The following is a 15,229-nucleotide window of genomic DNA, read 5'->3' as shown; positions in this document are numbered from 1 at the left end:
ACTATGTATATTAAAGATGATTTGACTCATAATTTAGCCCATGGCAAGTAGTTTAAGGTTTTATATGGAGGAGAAAAGGATGAGGATTTGTGGGAGATAAAAATACCTTCCAAGTGGTGATGTGATGCATTCATTCCATAAAGCATTTTTCAAAGATATTTTCCAGTACCATGTTATGTGCCGTGTACTTGAAGAGTTCTTTTATTGTGAATATTTGTTTCAGAATTTTGCAATTACAGAATACTCTGCATGCAAACAAAAACAATAAAGCAATGTACACATTGAATGTACATTTCAAATCAGAATATTAAATGATGAAAGCCTACAGGTTTGTGGGAACAATTTAGGGATTTACCTTCCCAGGGCATCACATCCCATACCTGTTCTTTCAGGACCGTGTTCTTTTGCTTTGATTTTTCTTTTCATTTTAGATCAAGATCAGACAAGCTCATGAGGCATATGAAAGAATAGCCTTGACAGCAATAAACATAAATTTCTATTGCTTTATTGCCTATTGTGGGCGGCTTCTTTGGAGTTTTGGATCAACATAGCAGTTCATTTTATGTGCCACGAAAGTTAATATGTTGTACTTTCTTGTGACAATGATTGTGACTTTGTTATTACAATTGCCAGAGCAAGATGACAGCATTTTTGCTTTATCCAACATTATTTGGTGATAGAATTATTACCTTAGGCAGAGGTATATGGGTTCATTATGGTACTGATGATTTTAACGTTGAACATGTGACCTGTGTTTGTTTGCTGGCAGTCAGTCTTTCAAAGGAAGAGAGAGCATCATTCCAGCTGGAGTTTGACTTTATACTTCCAAACTGCCTTAAGTTACAGGTTAAAAAAATAAAATGAGAAAAAAGAGTGAATGCTTTAAGAAGAAATCATTTTGTGTCTATCCATTTTCTATAAATATTTGTTTATCTCTGATATCCATATGAGTGTATCTCACATAATATATGAAATAGCAAGAATAGTCACTGGCTAAATTTTATTAGCCCTATTATGTGACTTATTAAATATAAAGCTATAAATTAGTAATAAAGATTAACCCTTTGAAATTAAAGTTATATACCTCATTGTTTACTGCACGACACAGAAAATGGTGATGTTAATGCACTTAAATATTATATTTTTATTATACAGTTAGAATAACATTTTTGTCTTCTGTCTTCATGAAATATTTTACTTCACATTCAATAAAAACAAATTAAGCGGAAGTTTCTGGTTAGTGCTTTTTAATGCAAGTTATCCATATTCATGGACCATATACAAAACTATAATTGCTTTTTCAGCCCAGTGAGCTCTTGATTGTTCCAAATATTTATTCTGCATCTGTCTTCTCAGCTGGGTGACACTGGTCGGTACACCTGCATTGCATCAACCCCCAGTGGTGAAGCAACATGGAGTGCTTACATTGAAGTCCAAGGTAAATTCAATAGTATTTTACCTTAAAATAAAGCTTGAAATGCAGTTGTTTACTCACTGGTAAAAAGATGAAGAGCATGTCTTGATGCTTGAGTAGGTGGATGGGTATGATATTGACCTTTATGTGCTTATCTGCATAAACATCTTTCATCTTTTTCTTCTTGTTAGAATTTGGAGTTCCAGTTCAGCCTCCAAGACCCACCGACCCAAATTTAATCCCTAGTGCCCCCTCAAAACCTGAAGTTACAGATGTCAGCCGAAATACAGTAACATTGTCATGGCAACCAAATTTGAATTCAGGTGCAACTCCAACATCTTACATTATAGAAGCCTTCAGGTAGAGTGAAGACGATGTTTCCTATTTGCTCTCTCTTTTGATTTACCATTAAATATGCATGTTCTAACTTGTGTATCTATCCTTAGCCATGCATCTGGCAGCAGCTGGCAGACTGTAGCAGAGAATGTGAAAACAGAAACATTTGCCATTAAAGGACTCAAACCTAATGCAATTTACCTTTTCCTTGTGAGGGCAGCAAATGCATATGGAATTAGTGATCCAAGCCAGATATCAGACCCAGTGAAAACACAAGGTAAATATTGATTTACTCAGCCTTGAGACATCTACTTATCTTTAGATGTTATAATTTTACAAGTAAATCATTTGTACTACATGCTAGGATTGTATATTTAACATAGATCTATTATCCAAGTTGCTCACTTAATTTTTAATACACAGTGCCTGCAAACTTTCTTATTTTCTGTACTAAGCACTCCAAGACAAGAGGAATAACAGAGAAATGTTTCTCATTTTATAAATCACAAATCCAATGAGCAAAAATATTATGTGAATATTTTTGTATTATTTTCAATTTTTAAATATGACTATATGTGGGTGTAAAATTTTAATCACATAATTGTATTTAAAATTAAGTAAATTTTATGTATGTTGAGATGAATACTCATGACCTCCTGGATGAGTTTTGAACATTGCAACCATAATCAAGCAATACTCTCTGGAAATTACACAAATGTAAGATACAGTTGTAAGATGAACTTGGTCTTAACCCCTCTGTCCAGTCAACCTCCTCCAAAGCATCAAAAAAAATAATTTAGGTCTGTATGTTGTTTCACTTATCTTTCATTGCCAATTATGTGAACCATGATATATTAAACTTTTAAATGGAAATCATGTATATTTTCATCAAAGCTGGGTTAAAGAAACAGATAAAAGGAAAAATGAACATGTTGAAGCTGCTTCTAAAAACATTTGAAATTGGGAATTTTTTCACTTGGACCACATTCTGGATACACTGCTTTTTATTGTCTTTCATGAATAGGAATTATTTTTAGCTTTCAACAGATTATTATCTCCTACCCACCGTCTTGCTCCTCCTGTTATTTTAACGTTTTAATAGTAGTAAAATTTATATATTAAAAAAAAAGATGAATTTGAATCAACCTTTACCTTTTTTTGAACATATTGTCATCACAATTAAAATAGACTTTATTAATATAAGATTAATAAAGAAAGGTAATTCTAGATGGTAGGAATTAGAAATATAAAATTCTTTTCTCAAAAAGAGGAATACATAACATACAGAGGAATCATAATATCTCTATCTTAATTCATATATTTCCAAAGGAAAAATGGAAACTGAGTTACAGTGACAGAAACAAATTGCACACAAAAGTACTGAAAGATTTAAATTACTTTTTCCTGGTTTGGGAGAAGATCTGCCAGCCACATTGCATGTTTTGTCTTCTCCAGTGAGTATATAAGCAATCTTTGGGGAAGGACTTTTTGTTTCAGAATTCACTGAGAGAGCGAACTGAGTTGTAGAACATGCCCATGTCTGTTTCTTGCTGTGTAAAATCAACACACCCAAACGCATATATTTGCTATTATGAGTCACTTCACCAGTAGCTTTAATATTCTTGGAGCCTGCCTTAAGGCAGTTTGAGGTTTTCAATATTAGATACGCATTTGTAAAGAATGCAGAAACTATGACAGCTGTAAAGTGAACTTAAACTTTTGTCCCAGTACAGTGGTCTCTACCCAGTAGACCTTAGGAAAAGTTTTTCATTAACTGCAGTTCTGTCATATACTCATATAAATGATTTTGTAAAATATACCCTCAACTCTTAAGCGAGGAGGTAGTCAACATTTTATCTGTGAGTTAATTTAAGTTTTTTTAAATTTTTAATCAACTTACCTTTATACATGATAGCTAGTAGAACAATGTAAAGGAAATAAAGCCATGTCAACTGGAAAACTGGAAACATAGTGAAACAGGCACACAATTTTGAAATCAAAGAATTTTTCATCTCAGCTCTTCAACCTACTAGCAAGTTAGTATGTTCCCTGAGCATCAGTTCCCTCATCTATATAATGGGGCTAAAAATCCCTACTCCACAAGATTGGACAAGGATTAAATTAGCCAATTTATGAATATACAGGACTCATATTTCTTTTATATTATATGCCATAAGACTGTCATTGGACTAGTATTTCTTTCACTGTTTGGACTTGTGAAAACAGAGGAAGTTCTTAAAATTTGAGAAACACAGCTAGTGTGCTGAATGAGAAAACCAGAATTAAATGTATCTCGACAGTCTGGAATGATGGGCCAGCACTGACAAGATTAAAATTAATGGAGCAAATGTAAAAGTCTGGTACTTGAACTTAGGTTTAAAAAATTAGCTGTAGAAGAATAGGCTGAGGATACTGGGCTTAAAAAGAGAGTACATGTGAGTGTGTGTCAGGTGTGTCAGGATGACTTCAGTGTTGGAAGTCAATTAGCACACCTATCTGAGCCAATGGAGTGAGTAGTTGTCGAAGAAACAAATCTAGTCTTAGCAGAATTATACGCAGATCAAAATCTGAACTGGTCAGATCACGAAGGGAGTAATGTGTCCTATTTTGAGCACTACATTTTCAGGTAGACTTTTAAGAGGAAGACAGTGAGGATGCTTGGTGAGACTGCACTAAAGGCTGAAAACCACATCATTGGAAAAGAAATCCAAAGACTTGGCACATTTAACCCCCAAAATAACAACGTTAGACTAGGCTTGACTTTTTTTCTTCCTTAATATTTTAAGAGTAAGATATGCTTATTCTAACTCCAGGCACCAAAATAAGCCAATGAGTGGAAGTTACCATTGAGGCAGATTTCATTGTCTAGTTCTTAGACTGCTTTTGAGACACACCAAAGCCGAGCTGAGTCAGGCCATAGCAGGAGCCTGGGGAAGAACCTGGGAAAATCCAGTTGAAGGGTACAGAACATGTAAGCAGTTAGGAGAAGAGCCAGGGGTAGAGGGAATTCAGGAAAGACTTGTTGGAAGTTGATTCACAAAGGAGCAGGCATAATTTCTTTAATTACTTCTGCAGCATGGCTGCAAAAAAAGTCTTCCCCAAGTGGACATTTCTATGAATGAGCTGAGTCTTAAAGTTGCACAGATCCAGAGCATGGTTTCCTGTTCAGGAGTCAGGTAGACCTAGGTTGCAGTTGGAGTTGGAGCCCTGTCCCAGTGTAATCAAGATGTGCTTTCCCAAATACAAGATTTGATAGTGCAAGGAAGATGACATGAGCACCTAGCAAGTGGGGGTGGGCTGGGGGGCAGATATTGCTGAGATGGGGGTAGTTGTTGCCACTGTTACTACTATTCTTTATCCATGTTCTGTCCACACAGCATTTTTGAGCCCTATCTTTTAAAGAATATGCACACAGACATAGAATGTACAGAATATGTGTATACTATAGATAATAAGAGACCAGTTATTGTAAATAATGAAGGGGGGCCTGGGTAATCCCCCCCCCAGAGATTATGTATAGGGAGGCTCCAATACTGGGAAAATAGTGGGAGTAGAATCATATCTGAGATTTCCTCCAAGTTTAATTCTGAATGTTGGGAAGACCTTTTACATTATAATACATTTCTTTTTGGGAGGAGAAGGAAAGCAAGAATAATAAAGGGACCAATTAATACATGTCTCAATATTACACTATTAGACATTACTTTCCATTTTTCTTTCCGATGAGGAATTTTCCAAAATAATATTCTATTGCCAAAATGGTTACACTAGGGATTTTTCCTAGATTTCATGAAGGGATTAACTGGCATGTTACCTCAACCAGAGAAATTAGAGATTGCCATGCAAATTATAGCAGTTACCTTTTAAAATGATTACTAAGACACTTCCTAAAAGGTAGACGATTCCCTGAGGATGGCAGTTCACATGTGAGAGAACATGTTTAGAAGTTAATATGTTTGATATGTGTGTGTGTTCCATACAGTAATTCACTTTAACTCAACTAATGTTTATTAACATATTCTATATGTATGGCACTGTGCTAGGTGTTCTAGGTTCATAAAAATTGACCCAATCCCTACCTTCCAGAAAAAGATTTTATATACCTTAAAAAATGTAGTTCTCACAAAAATCCTCTCCTCAGAAGTAGCTTCCATTGATATTGCCATTTGACAGATGAGGTAACTGAAAAATAGTGAGGTTAAGAAATCTTACCAATATTACATGGCTGTCGAGTTGCTAAGTTGGGGAGTTGCCAAGTCTGTCTTATTCCAAGAACTCCACTCTTGCCCTAGAGATAGATGGTAGCTAAAGTTGTAGGAGCAGTGGAGACCAGTAGAGAAGTAAATCTTCCTGAGATGGAAAAGTTACAATCAAGTGCTTTCTGTCTCTAGTCTGTGATGATAGGTAGCCTGAAGGCCAATATGAGCCACAGTTATTCCAAAGGTATGATAAACTATGAGAAGCCAAAACTATCTCAGGTTTTCTCATTTTGCTTATTTATAAGTTTATAAATCAAGGTTATTACATCTAAGGGTTTTGAATAGCACTCTTGTTCTGTCTTGTCTTTCATTTGCCTGCCTTCCATGGACTTCATCAAACATACTTACCAACCTCATTTTTTAAAATTTTTATTGGAGTGTAGCTGACTTACACTGTTGTGTTAGTTTCAGGTGTACAGCAAAGTGAATCAGTTATATATACATATGCATATATCCACTCTTTTTTAGATTCTTTTCCCATATAGCGGACCTCATTTTTTTTTTTTTGGCCACGTCATGCGGCATGTGGGAATCTTAGTTCCCAGCCAGGGATCGAACCCTTACCCCCTGCAATGGAAGCTCAGAGTCTTTTTTTTTTTTTTTTCAAATCTGTTCTCTCTTTCTATGAGTTTGTTTGTTTGCTTGTTTGTTTTTGAAGTATAATTGACCTACAACACTGTGTTAGTTCCTGTTACATAACATAGTTATTCGATATTTCTATACATTTCAAAGTGATCCACCACAGTGTCTAGTTACCATATGTGAACATGCAAAGACATTACATAGTTATTGACTACATACCCCACCCTGTGCATTTCATACCTGTGAGTCATTTATTTTGCAACTGGAAGTTTGCAAAGAGGTATAAACTTCCAGTTGGCTTGCGTTCTTAACCAAGAAACTTAGATCCCATGAATAAGGTGGTCTGGGGTAGTGAAAAGAGCATGCATGATTTGTGTCCAAAGGCCTGGCTTTTACTGCCTGCTCATGGATGCTGTGGCCTTGGAGCAGGTGTTCAGTCTTTCTGTAGCCAAGTTCCCTTCCTTGAACACTGGCAGCATGGAGTCTTAACCATTGGACCACCAGGGAAGTCCCCAACCACATTTTTAATATTCATGTTTTTGTTTTCTATCCAACCTCAGTTCTTTAAAAATATTTAATCATTCATAAAAGTAAAATTCTTATTTCTGTTGCTTATGCGATGGAAAGTAATCCAGAATATATGTGCCAAGATACAGTACTTTGAGAAGGAGAATTCTGGATATTAAAAAAATCTTAATTTTCTTCTCTTGTTCATCCTGTGTTCCCTTTTACTACTGTAAACAAAGCAAAGCATCTGTATGTAGAAAATCTTTAGAAACAGGCAATTTTTATCAAGTACAGACTTTTTAGTAAGTTTAACAAAACACTTTCTTGTTGGGAAAAAATCTCAATATAAATGAACACTAGTAGCAGTTTAATCCTTGCTATGTTCTTGGTCTCCTTTCCAAAAATGTTGGTGTTCTTGAGATTTAGAACTCCTTATTGAACATTTTTCACAGTGATACAAGAACTAAACTAAACCAAACCATCAACTAAATAGATGTTAAGTACTCTTTTCTCATCAGATTTGTTTTGTTCTGTTTTATTCTGTCTTATCCTATCCTATCCTATCCTATTCTGTGGGTGGTTCCTGTATCCTCCATCATAACCATTAACTTATCATATATCTTATTTGGGAAGCTATCCAGGTTCATCTTATACGGTGAGGATGTCTTTTTGTGCTTGCTTTTCACTTATGTGTTTCCATTCTCTCTATTACTCATCTGCTGTGCTGCAAATCCTGGCTCTTTTCTTTCTGGCATAGTTAGGATCAGTACAGAAGGTTATGTAACAAACTCAGAGGAGATTGCATAGATTCCACATCCTTGGCAAGAAGTGATCATTACATGATAGGAGGAGCCCTCAAACACTGCTGTTTGCCGTTGTTATCTTTGCCTCCTGTTCTTTATTGCTGTCTCCATGCCCTCTGCTTGTTGTCTCTCTCTCTATATGTCCTATCCTCCTGATTCTAGTAAAAAGGTTAAGTTGTTCCTATTTTATTCTGTATCACAGGTTGGAATTATCCTTCACAGTTGGAATGATTCTTCTTTTCTGAGATTTTCTGTGAATGAAAGGATTGTTTCCCCCATGCTTTCATTCAAGTCAGTTGCATTGTCTAGGATCTGACACAGTCTCCTTGGATTGTTGCAGATGTTCCCCCAACAAGTCAGGGGGTGGATCACAAGCAGGTCCAGCGAGAACTGGGAGATGTTGTACTGCATCTCCACAACCCCACGGTCCTTTCTTCCTCTTCGGTCGAAGTGCACTGGACAGTGAGTCGTTGTTGCTGCCGTAATATTTGATCTCAGTTTTAATAAGCAGATGACTTTGGAAGATCATTACATGAAAAAAATATATGTATATATAGAGAGATGAAACAGATAGTTAAATTATATATATATCTGTTGCTTACCTCTCTACCAATGATAACTTTATAATGTAAGCATGGCTTATTATGGTAGCTGTGAAATGGCTTTAAACAGACAAAAATTTCATCTTGTATGTATTTTATATTATGCTGCAGTAATGAACTTTACTAGTCTCAGACGAAACAAGTTATATATTCATAGTACTATAATGATAGGATCATTAGCATATGAATTTTTTTAAACTGAAAAGTATTTCTGAATAATACTAAGTAGTCTTTTAAAATTAGGAAGTGGAAAAATACATTTTATTTCCTCATCCCCTTGACACTCTGACTTACCTCTAGATATCTGTTGTGGAAGTGCCATGATGCCTCACATTTCTGCATGAAGCATATAAATTCATATCTAATATTATACATGAAAGCTGAAAAAGCGGACATATTACAAAAGATAGTGATTTGTATTTAGTATTCTACTTTATGTAAACTAGAAAACTGTGGAATGAAGTCAGATAGAATTTTTTTTGCATTGTGTCACATTTAATTTTCATAATTTTCTAAAAAGTCAATAAAAGGACATGAACTGTTGCATTTTTATTTGTCATTTTAATAGGTGGACCAACAGTCTCAGTATATTCAAGGATACAAAATTCTTTATCGCCCATTTGGAGCCAGCCATGGTGAATCGGAGTGGTTAGTTTTTGAAGTGAGGACTCCAACCAAAAATAGCGTGGTTATCCCTGATCTCAAAAAAGGAGTCAACTATGAAATTAAGGCTCGTCCTTTTTTTAATGAATTTCAAGGAGCAGATAGTGAAATTAAATTTGCCAAAACCCTAGAAGAAGGCAAGTATAACGAAACGTGCGGTTACGATGCATTGCAATACTTTTGTTAGGCTTTTATTAACTTAATGGAAAAATATTAATGACATTAAGTCGTAATATTAGTGACATTAATTAATAACTGTTTTGATAGTGACCATTGTATTTTGTTAATAGGATTTATTTAATTAGAACTACTAAAAACCAAAATTCTGTTATAGTCGACTTGCTTTAGTAGTGGCCTATCTAAAAATGTGCGAATGTATCCATTGTATTACTTAATGACATATTGGATATATTTAATTATTCAGAACTAAAATTCACATTTAAAGATGGGATTATCCTTAATTTGCTTGTCTTTCCATTAATTATTTTTCATTCATTTATCAAATGTTATTTTAAGTGATGATCTGTAAATAAGGTGAGTAATGTTTTGGTTTGCCTGGGACCTTCTGGGCTTAGCATTTTATGCCTCATGTCCCTGGAAACCCCTCAGCTCTAGACAAACCAGTATGTTTGGACACTCTATAACTAGAGATTAAAAATTAGTATTTATGTAAAGGTTAAAGGTTACATGTCACAAGTGTACTCTTTAAAAATAACCAGAATTTTTCCTAAAATGTCTTTATTACTTTGATTACAATAAATTATAGGATACAGTTAATAACATGGATGGTTAGTATTTATCTTTATACTTTTGAACATTTTTAGGGAGAACATGGGACTAAAGTTACAGGGTAGGAGAAAGAGGAATTTTCCTGGGATGTTTTTTGGAGATAATCTATATAACTTTGGTTATGGAAAACTCACAGTAACAATAGGTTAGCGATATCGAGGAAAAACAAATAGTTTGGGACTATTCAAATTGGATGAGATACATCTTTAAAACATATACATATATGGATATAAATTTTATGTTTTTGTTTAAATGTTAAATGCCTGCTTTCAGTGTTCTCTAATGTGCTCATAATATATCTACTTTTTAAAACAATTTCATAGCACCCAGTGCCCCACCCCAAAGTGTAACTGTATCAAAGCATGATGGAAATGGAACTGCAATTCTTGTCAGTTGGCAGCCACCTCCTGAAGATACTCAGAATGGAATGGTCCAAGAGTATAAGGTAAATACATATATAGCAATTTACTGATGGACACTGCTCTCCCCTGCAGAGAGAGAAAAAAAAAAAAGCAAGCTTGGTTAAATCGTTCATGGATATTTGGCGCCATCTGCTGGTCCACACAGCAGCATGTAAAACTATTTTTAAAATACTTTCCTGTTTTTTCAATAATTGTGGAATAATTTTTTCTTAAGCCATTTGAAAAAAAGAATTTAAAAGAGAGAATTTACCTGGTCACAGTACATATAGGTACATATAATTTCACACAAACAACAAACGTAAAGGCTAATAAAAGAATCTCTTTTTTTCCCCTTAAAAAACAGCTTAAGTACATTTTGCAGAATTAGTTTGCCCCATGGAATTGTATCAGATATGGTTTGATTTCTTTCTTTTAACATGTTTGGAATTTTGTAACATTGGAGCTAAGTTGGAAAAATTATTTTATTGTGCCTGAAAATTATTTTATAAACCTTGTTTTCATCTCTAAACAAAATTTTATGTCGCAGAGGAAATTCAATTATAAACTTCTGTATATATTTAAATGAATTTTTTAAACATATGATGTATTGTCAAGTAATGTAATCCAGTGATCCTGAATAATTATTTTTACCTGTGAAGTTATCAGTTCTAATCATTGAATTTAGAGAGGCTTACATAGATTCATCTCCAGCAAATATTTCAAGCATGCCAAGGTACAATAAAATTTAAGGACATGAGATTTATCCTGTTAATGAATATACATTAAAGCACAGTTTTAATGAGCTATGATAAATGAATAAACGATAGATTGAATTAGGGAAATCTCAATAGAGAGTAAATTTTATGTGTATTTTTTCAACACTTATGTAAACACACTACATACTAGACTTTTAACTGAAAAACATGTATTTCTTATATGTCCACTATACCTCAGTATTTTTCTAGTTACTAGCTAAATTATGATACTTATTAAATTATCTCATATATGTAAAAATTTATATATGTTTATTGACATGAAACTGATGCTAAGAAAGTAAACACATTTACCTTCTACAGGTAGTTACATGCAAACATCAGAATCACTTATGGAATCATTTTCCAAATATAGGTGCCTGGCCACCATTCTCAGAGATTCTGATTCAGTAAGTCTAATAAGGCCCTTGCATATATACTTTGGTAGATCTTTCCAGGTGATTCTGTTGTGCACTTTTGGATAAAACCCAAATAAAGACCATAAATGTACTTTTGAGTACCAAATTAATTTGTACAATGACCAAATATACTGAGCTCAATTTTAGGTATAACTGTTTATTTTAAAATGATTTTTAAAAACAAACTAAAAACCTCTGTATGACAGTTGCATGTACTTTAAAAGGGCGACATATTTTTAAAGTATTTAAAATACTGCCATAAATGTGCTGTGGATATTTTAGGGTATTTCAGATAGATCTTCTACTGTAATTGAGTCATTAAAAGGTAAGAGTCTCTTGAGAATGGACCTGAGGATATGGGGAGGGGGAAGGGTAAGCTGTGACAAAGCGAAAGAGAGGCATGGACATATATACACTACCAAACATAAGGTAGATAGATAGTGGGAAGCAGCCGCAGAGCACAGGGAGATCAGCTCGGTGCTTTGTGACCGCCTGAAGTGGTGGAATGGGGAGGGTGGGAGGGAGGGAGATGCATGAGGGAAGGGATGTGGGAACAGATGTATATGTATGACTGATTCACTTTGTTATAAAGCAGAAACTAATAAAAAAAAAGCAGAAACTAATAAAAATAAATAAATAAATAATAATAATAATAATAATAATAATAATAATAATAATAATAATAATAAAAAGGTAAGAGTCTCTACACTTTCAAGTGCCTTCTCATGAGTTTCAAGGTTATTTCAAGACTGGGAAGTGATGGGGTGCTATGGTTCAGTCCAGAAAAATAAACCGTCATAGAGATTTTTAAGCATATAAAATGCGGCGATGTCTCAGCTCTTAAGCAAAATTGTGTAATGTAGGCATTTTCCCCTAAGAGTCAAAACTCATTTCTCTTCTAAAGAAATGTGAAAGGGTGGATTTCACTTAACTTCATGGTCAATTTAAAATAATAAAATGCCTTTCACAACCTGATTGACTGGTACAAAATCAGTTTGTGGGTTTGGTTCAGCTGTGTAATGTAATTGAGGGGGAAAAAAATCACAAAGGACTCTTTATTTCCAAATGGTCAGACCCTGGTATAGAGTCTGACCATTTGTTGGTATTATGCATTGAAATTATATTAAAATAATATTAACTTTCAAAGAAAAAAATTAAAGGCTCTTGCCCATGTGATAGAGGACACTGACACTCTTAGATTCATTTTAAATCCCATTTCCTGTTACAGTTTAGACAATAGGCTACTTGAAAGTAATCCTACATTTTGCTTAAGGACATCGTAAAGAACATAGAGCATGTTTTACTACTCCATGGATCATTTTCTTATAGAAACTGAATCCAAATACCGTCATGCATCATATTCAAGCTCTATAACATTGCAAAAGATCACTCTAATAATTAAATAATCCTTCAGTGAAATTTAAATTAAGGATTATAGCATAGTTCAGAAATCTTAATTTCCTGAGAATAATTTCCTACCACAAATATCAAAGTTAATGAGACATACAATAATTTTCTTATTAGGAGAATATTTTTCTTTTAAATCAAATGTGTATTGTTATTCTTTGTGATCTTATACATGTTATTAAAGGCTAATTAATATTACTGTAAATACAAGATCAGAGTGCTATTTTTCTTTCATTGACAATAGTTCAACTTACCATGGGTGGAATAAATCCTAGGATGATCCTTACTCTTTATGTTCAGTTTTATTTTATTTTATTTTTTTTTGGTAAATATTATTTTTTTTATTAGTTTCTGCTTTATAACAAAGTGAGTCAGTCATACATATACATCTGTTCCCACATCCCTTCCCTCCTCCATCTCCCTCCCTCCCACCCTCCCCATTCCACCCCTCCAGGCGGTCACAAAGCACCGAGCTGATCTCCCTGTGCTCTGCGGCTGCTTCCCACTAGCTATCTACCTTACGTTTGGTAGTGTATATATGTCCATGCCTCTCTTTCGCTCTGTCACAGCTTACCCTTCCCCCTCCCCATATCCACAAGTCCATTCTCAAGTAGGTCTGTGTCTTTATTCCCGTTTTACCCCTAGGTTCTTCATGACATTTTTTTTTTTTAATTCCGTATATATGTGTTAGCATACGGTATTTGTCTTTCTCTTTCTGACTTACTTCACTCTGTATGACAGACTCTAGGTCTATCCACCTCATTACAAATAGCTCAGTTTCGTTTCTTTTTATGGCTGAGTAACATTCCATTGTATATATGTGCCACATCTTCTTTATCCATTCATCCGATGATGGACACTTAGGTTGTTTCCAGCTCCGGGCTATTGTGAATAGAGCTGCAATGAACATTTTGGTACATGTCTCTTTTGGAATTATGGTTTTCTCAGGGTATATGCCTAGTAGTGGGATTGCTGGGTCATATGGTAGTTCTATTTGTAGTTTTTTAAGGAACCTCCATACTGTTCTCCATAGTGGCTGTACCAATTCACATTCCCACCAGCAGTGCAAGAGTGTTCCCTTTTCTCCACACCCTCTCCAGCATTTATTGTTTCTAGATTTCTTGATGATGGCCATTCTGACTGGTGTGAGATGATATCTCATTGTAGTTTTGATTTGCATTTCTCTAATGATTAATGATGTTGAGCATTCTTTCATGTGTTTGTTGGCAGTCTGTATATCTTCTTTGGAGAAATGCCTATTTAAGTCTTCTGCCCATTTTTGGATTGGGTTGTTTGTTTTTTTGCTATTGAGCTGCATGAGCTGTTTATAAATTTTGGAGATTAATCCTTTGTCAGTTGCTTCATTTGCAAATATTTTCTCCCATACTGAGGGTTGTCTTTTGGTCTTGTTTATGGTTTCCTTTGCTGTGCAAAAGCTTTGAAGTTTCATTAGGTCCCATTTGTTTATCTTTGTTTTTATTTCCATTTCTTTAGGAGGTGGGTCCAAAAGGATCTTGCTGTGATTTATGTCATAGAGTGTTCTGCCTATGTTTTCCTCTAAGAGTTTGATAGTTTCTGGCCTTACATTTAAGTCTTTAATCCATTTTGAGCTTATTTTTGTGTATGGTGTTAAGGAGTGATCTAATCTCAAACTTTTACATGTCCCTGTCCAGTTTTCCCAGCACCACTTACTGAAGAGGCTGTCCTTTCTCCACTGTACATTCCTGCCTCCTTTATGAAAGATAAGTTGGCCATATGTGCGTGGGTTTATCTCTGGGCTTTCTATCCTGATCCACTGATCTATCTTTCTGTTTTTATGCCAGTACCACACTGTCTTGATTACTGTAGCTTTGTAGTATAGTCTGAAGTCAGGGAGCCTGATTCCTCAAGCTCCGTTTTTCGTTCTCAAGATTGCTTTGGCTATTCGGGGTCTTTTGTTTTTCCAAACAAATTTTGAAATTTTTTGTTCTAGTTCTGTGAAAAATGCCAGTGGTAGTTTGATAGGGATTGCATTGAATCTGTAGATTGCTTTGGGTAGTAGAGTCATTTTCACAATATTGATTCTTCCAATCCAGGAGCATGGTATATCTCTCCATCTATTTGTATCATCTTTAATTTCTTTCATCAGTGTCTTATAATTTTCTGCATACAGGTCTTTTGTCTCCTTAGGTAGGTTTATTCCTAGATATTTTATTCTTTTTGTTGCAATGGTAAATGGGAGTGTTTTCTTGATTTCATTTTCAGATTTTTCATCATTAGTGTACAGGAATGCCAGAGATTTCTGTACATTAATTT

At 34.7% G+C, this 15,229-nt stretch overlaps 1 protein-coding gene across 1 annotated transcript in view; it reads left to right on the top strand.

Annotated features, from left to right (window-relative positions):
* Positions 1-15,229, top strand: part of ROBO1 (roundabout guidance receptor 1) — a 401,385-nt gene that overhangs the window by 317,846 nt on the left and 68,310 nt on the right. Inside the window, exons 10-15 of the mRNA XM_081234266.1 lie at positions 1,357-1,438; positions 1,606-1,774; positions 1,861-2,027; positions 8,242-8,363; positions 9,072-9,303; positions 10,279-10,400. Coding sequence (XP_081090392.1) covers positions 1,357-1,438; positions 1,606-1,774; positions 1,861-2,027; positions 8,242-8,363; positions 9,072-9,303; positions 10,279-10,400 — 894 coding nt within the window. The remainder of the gene's footprint in view (positions 1-1,356; positions 1,439-1,605; positions 1,775-1,860; positions 2,028-8,241; positions 8,364-9,071; positions 9,304-10,278; positions 10,401-15,229) is intronic.

This window comes from Mesoplodon bidens (assembly GCF_964165515.1).
Source record: "Mesoplodon bidens genome assembly, chromosome: 5".
NCBI classification, from domain to species: domain Eukaryota; kingdom Metazoa; phylum Chordata; class Mammalia; order Artiodactyla; family Ziphiidae; genus Mesoplodon; species Mesoplodon bidens.
This window is presented reverse-complemented; position numbering and strand designations above follow the sequence as displayed.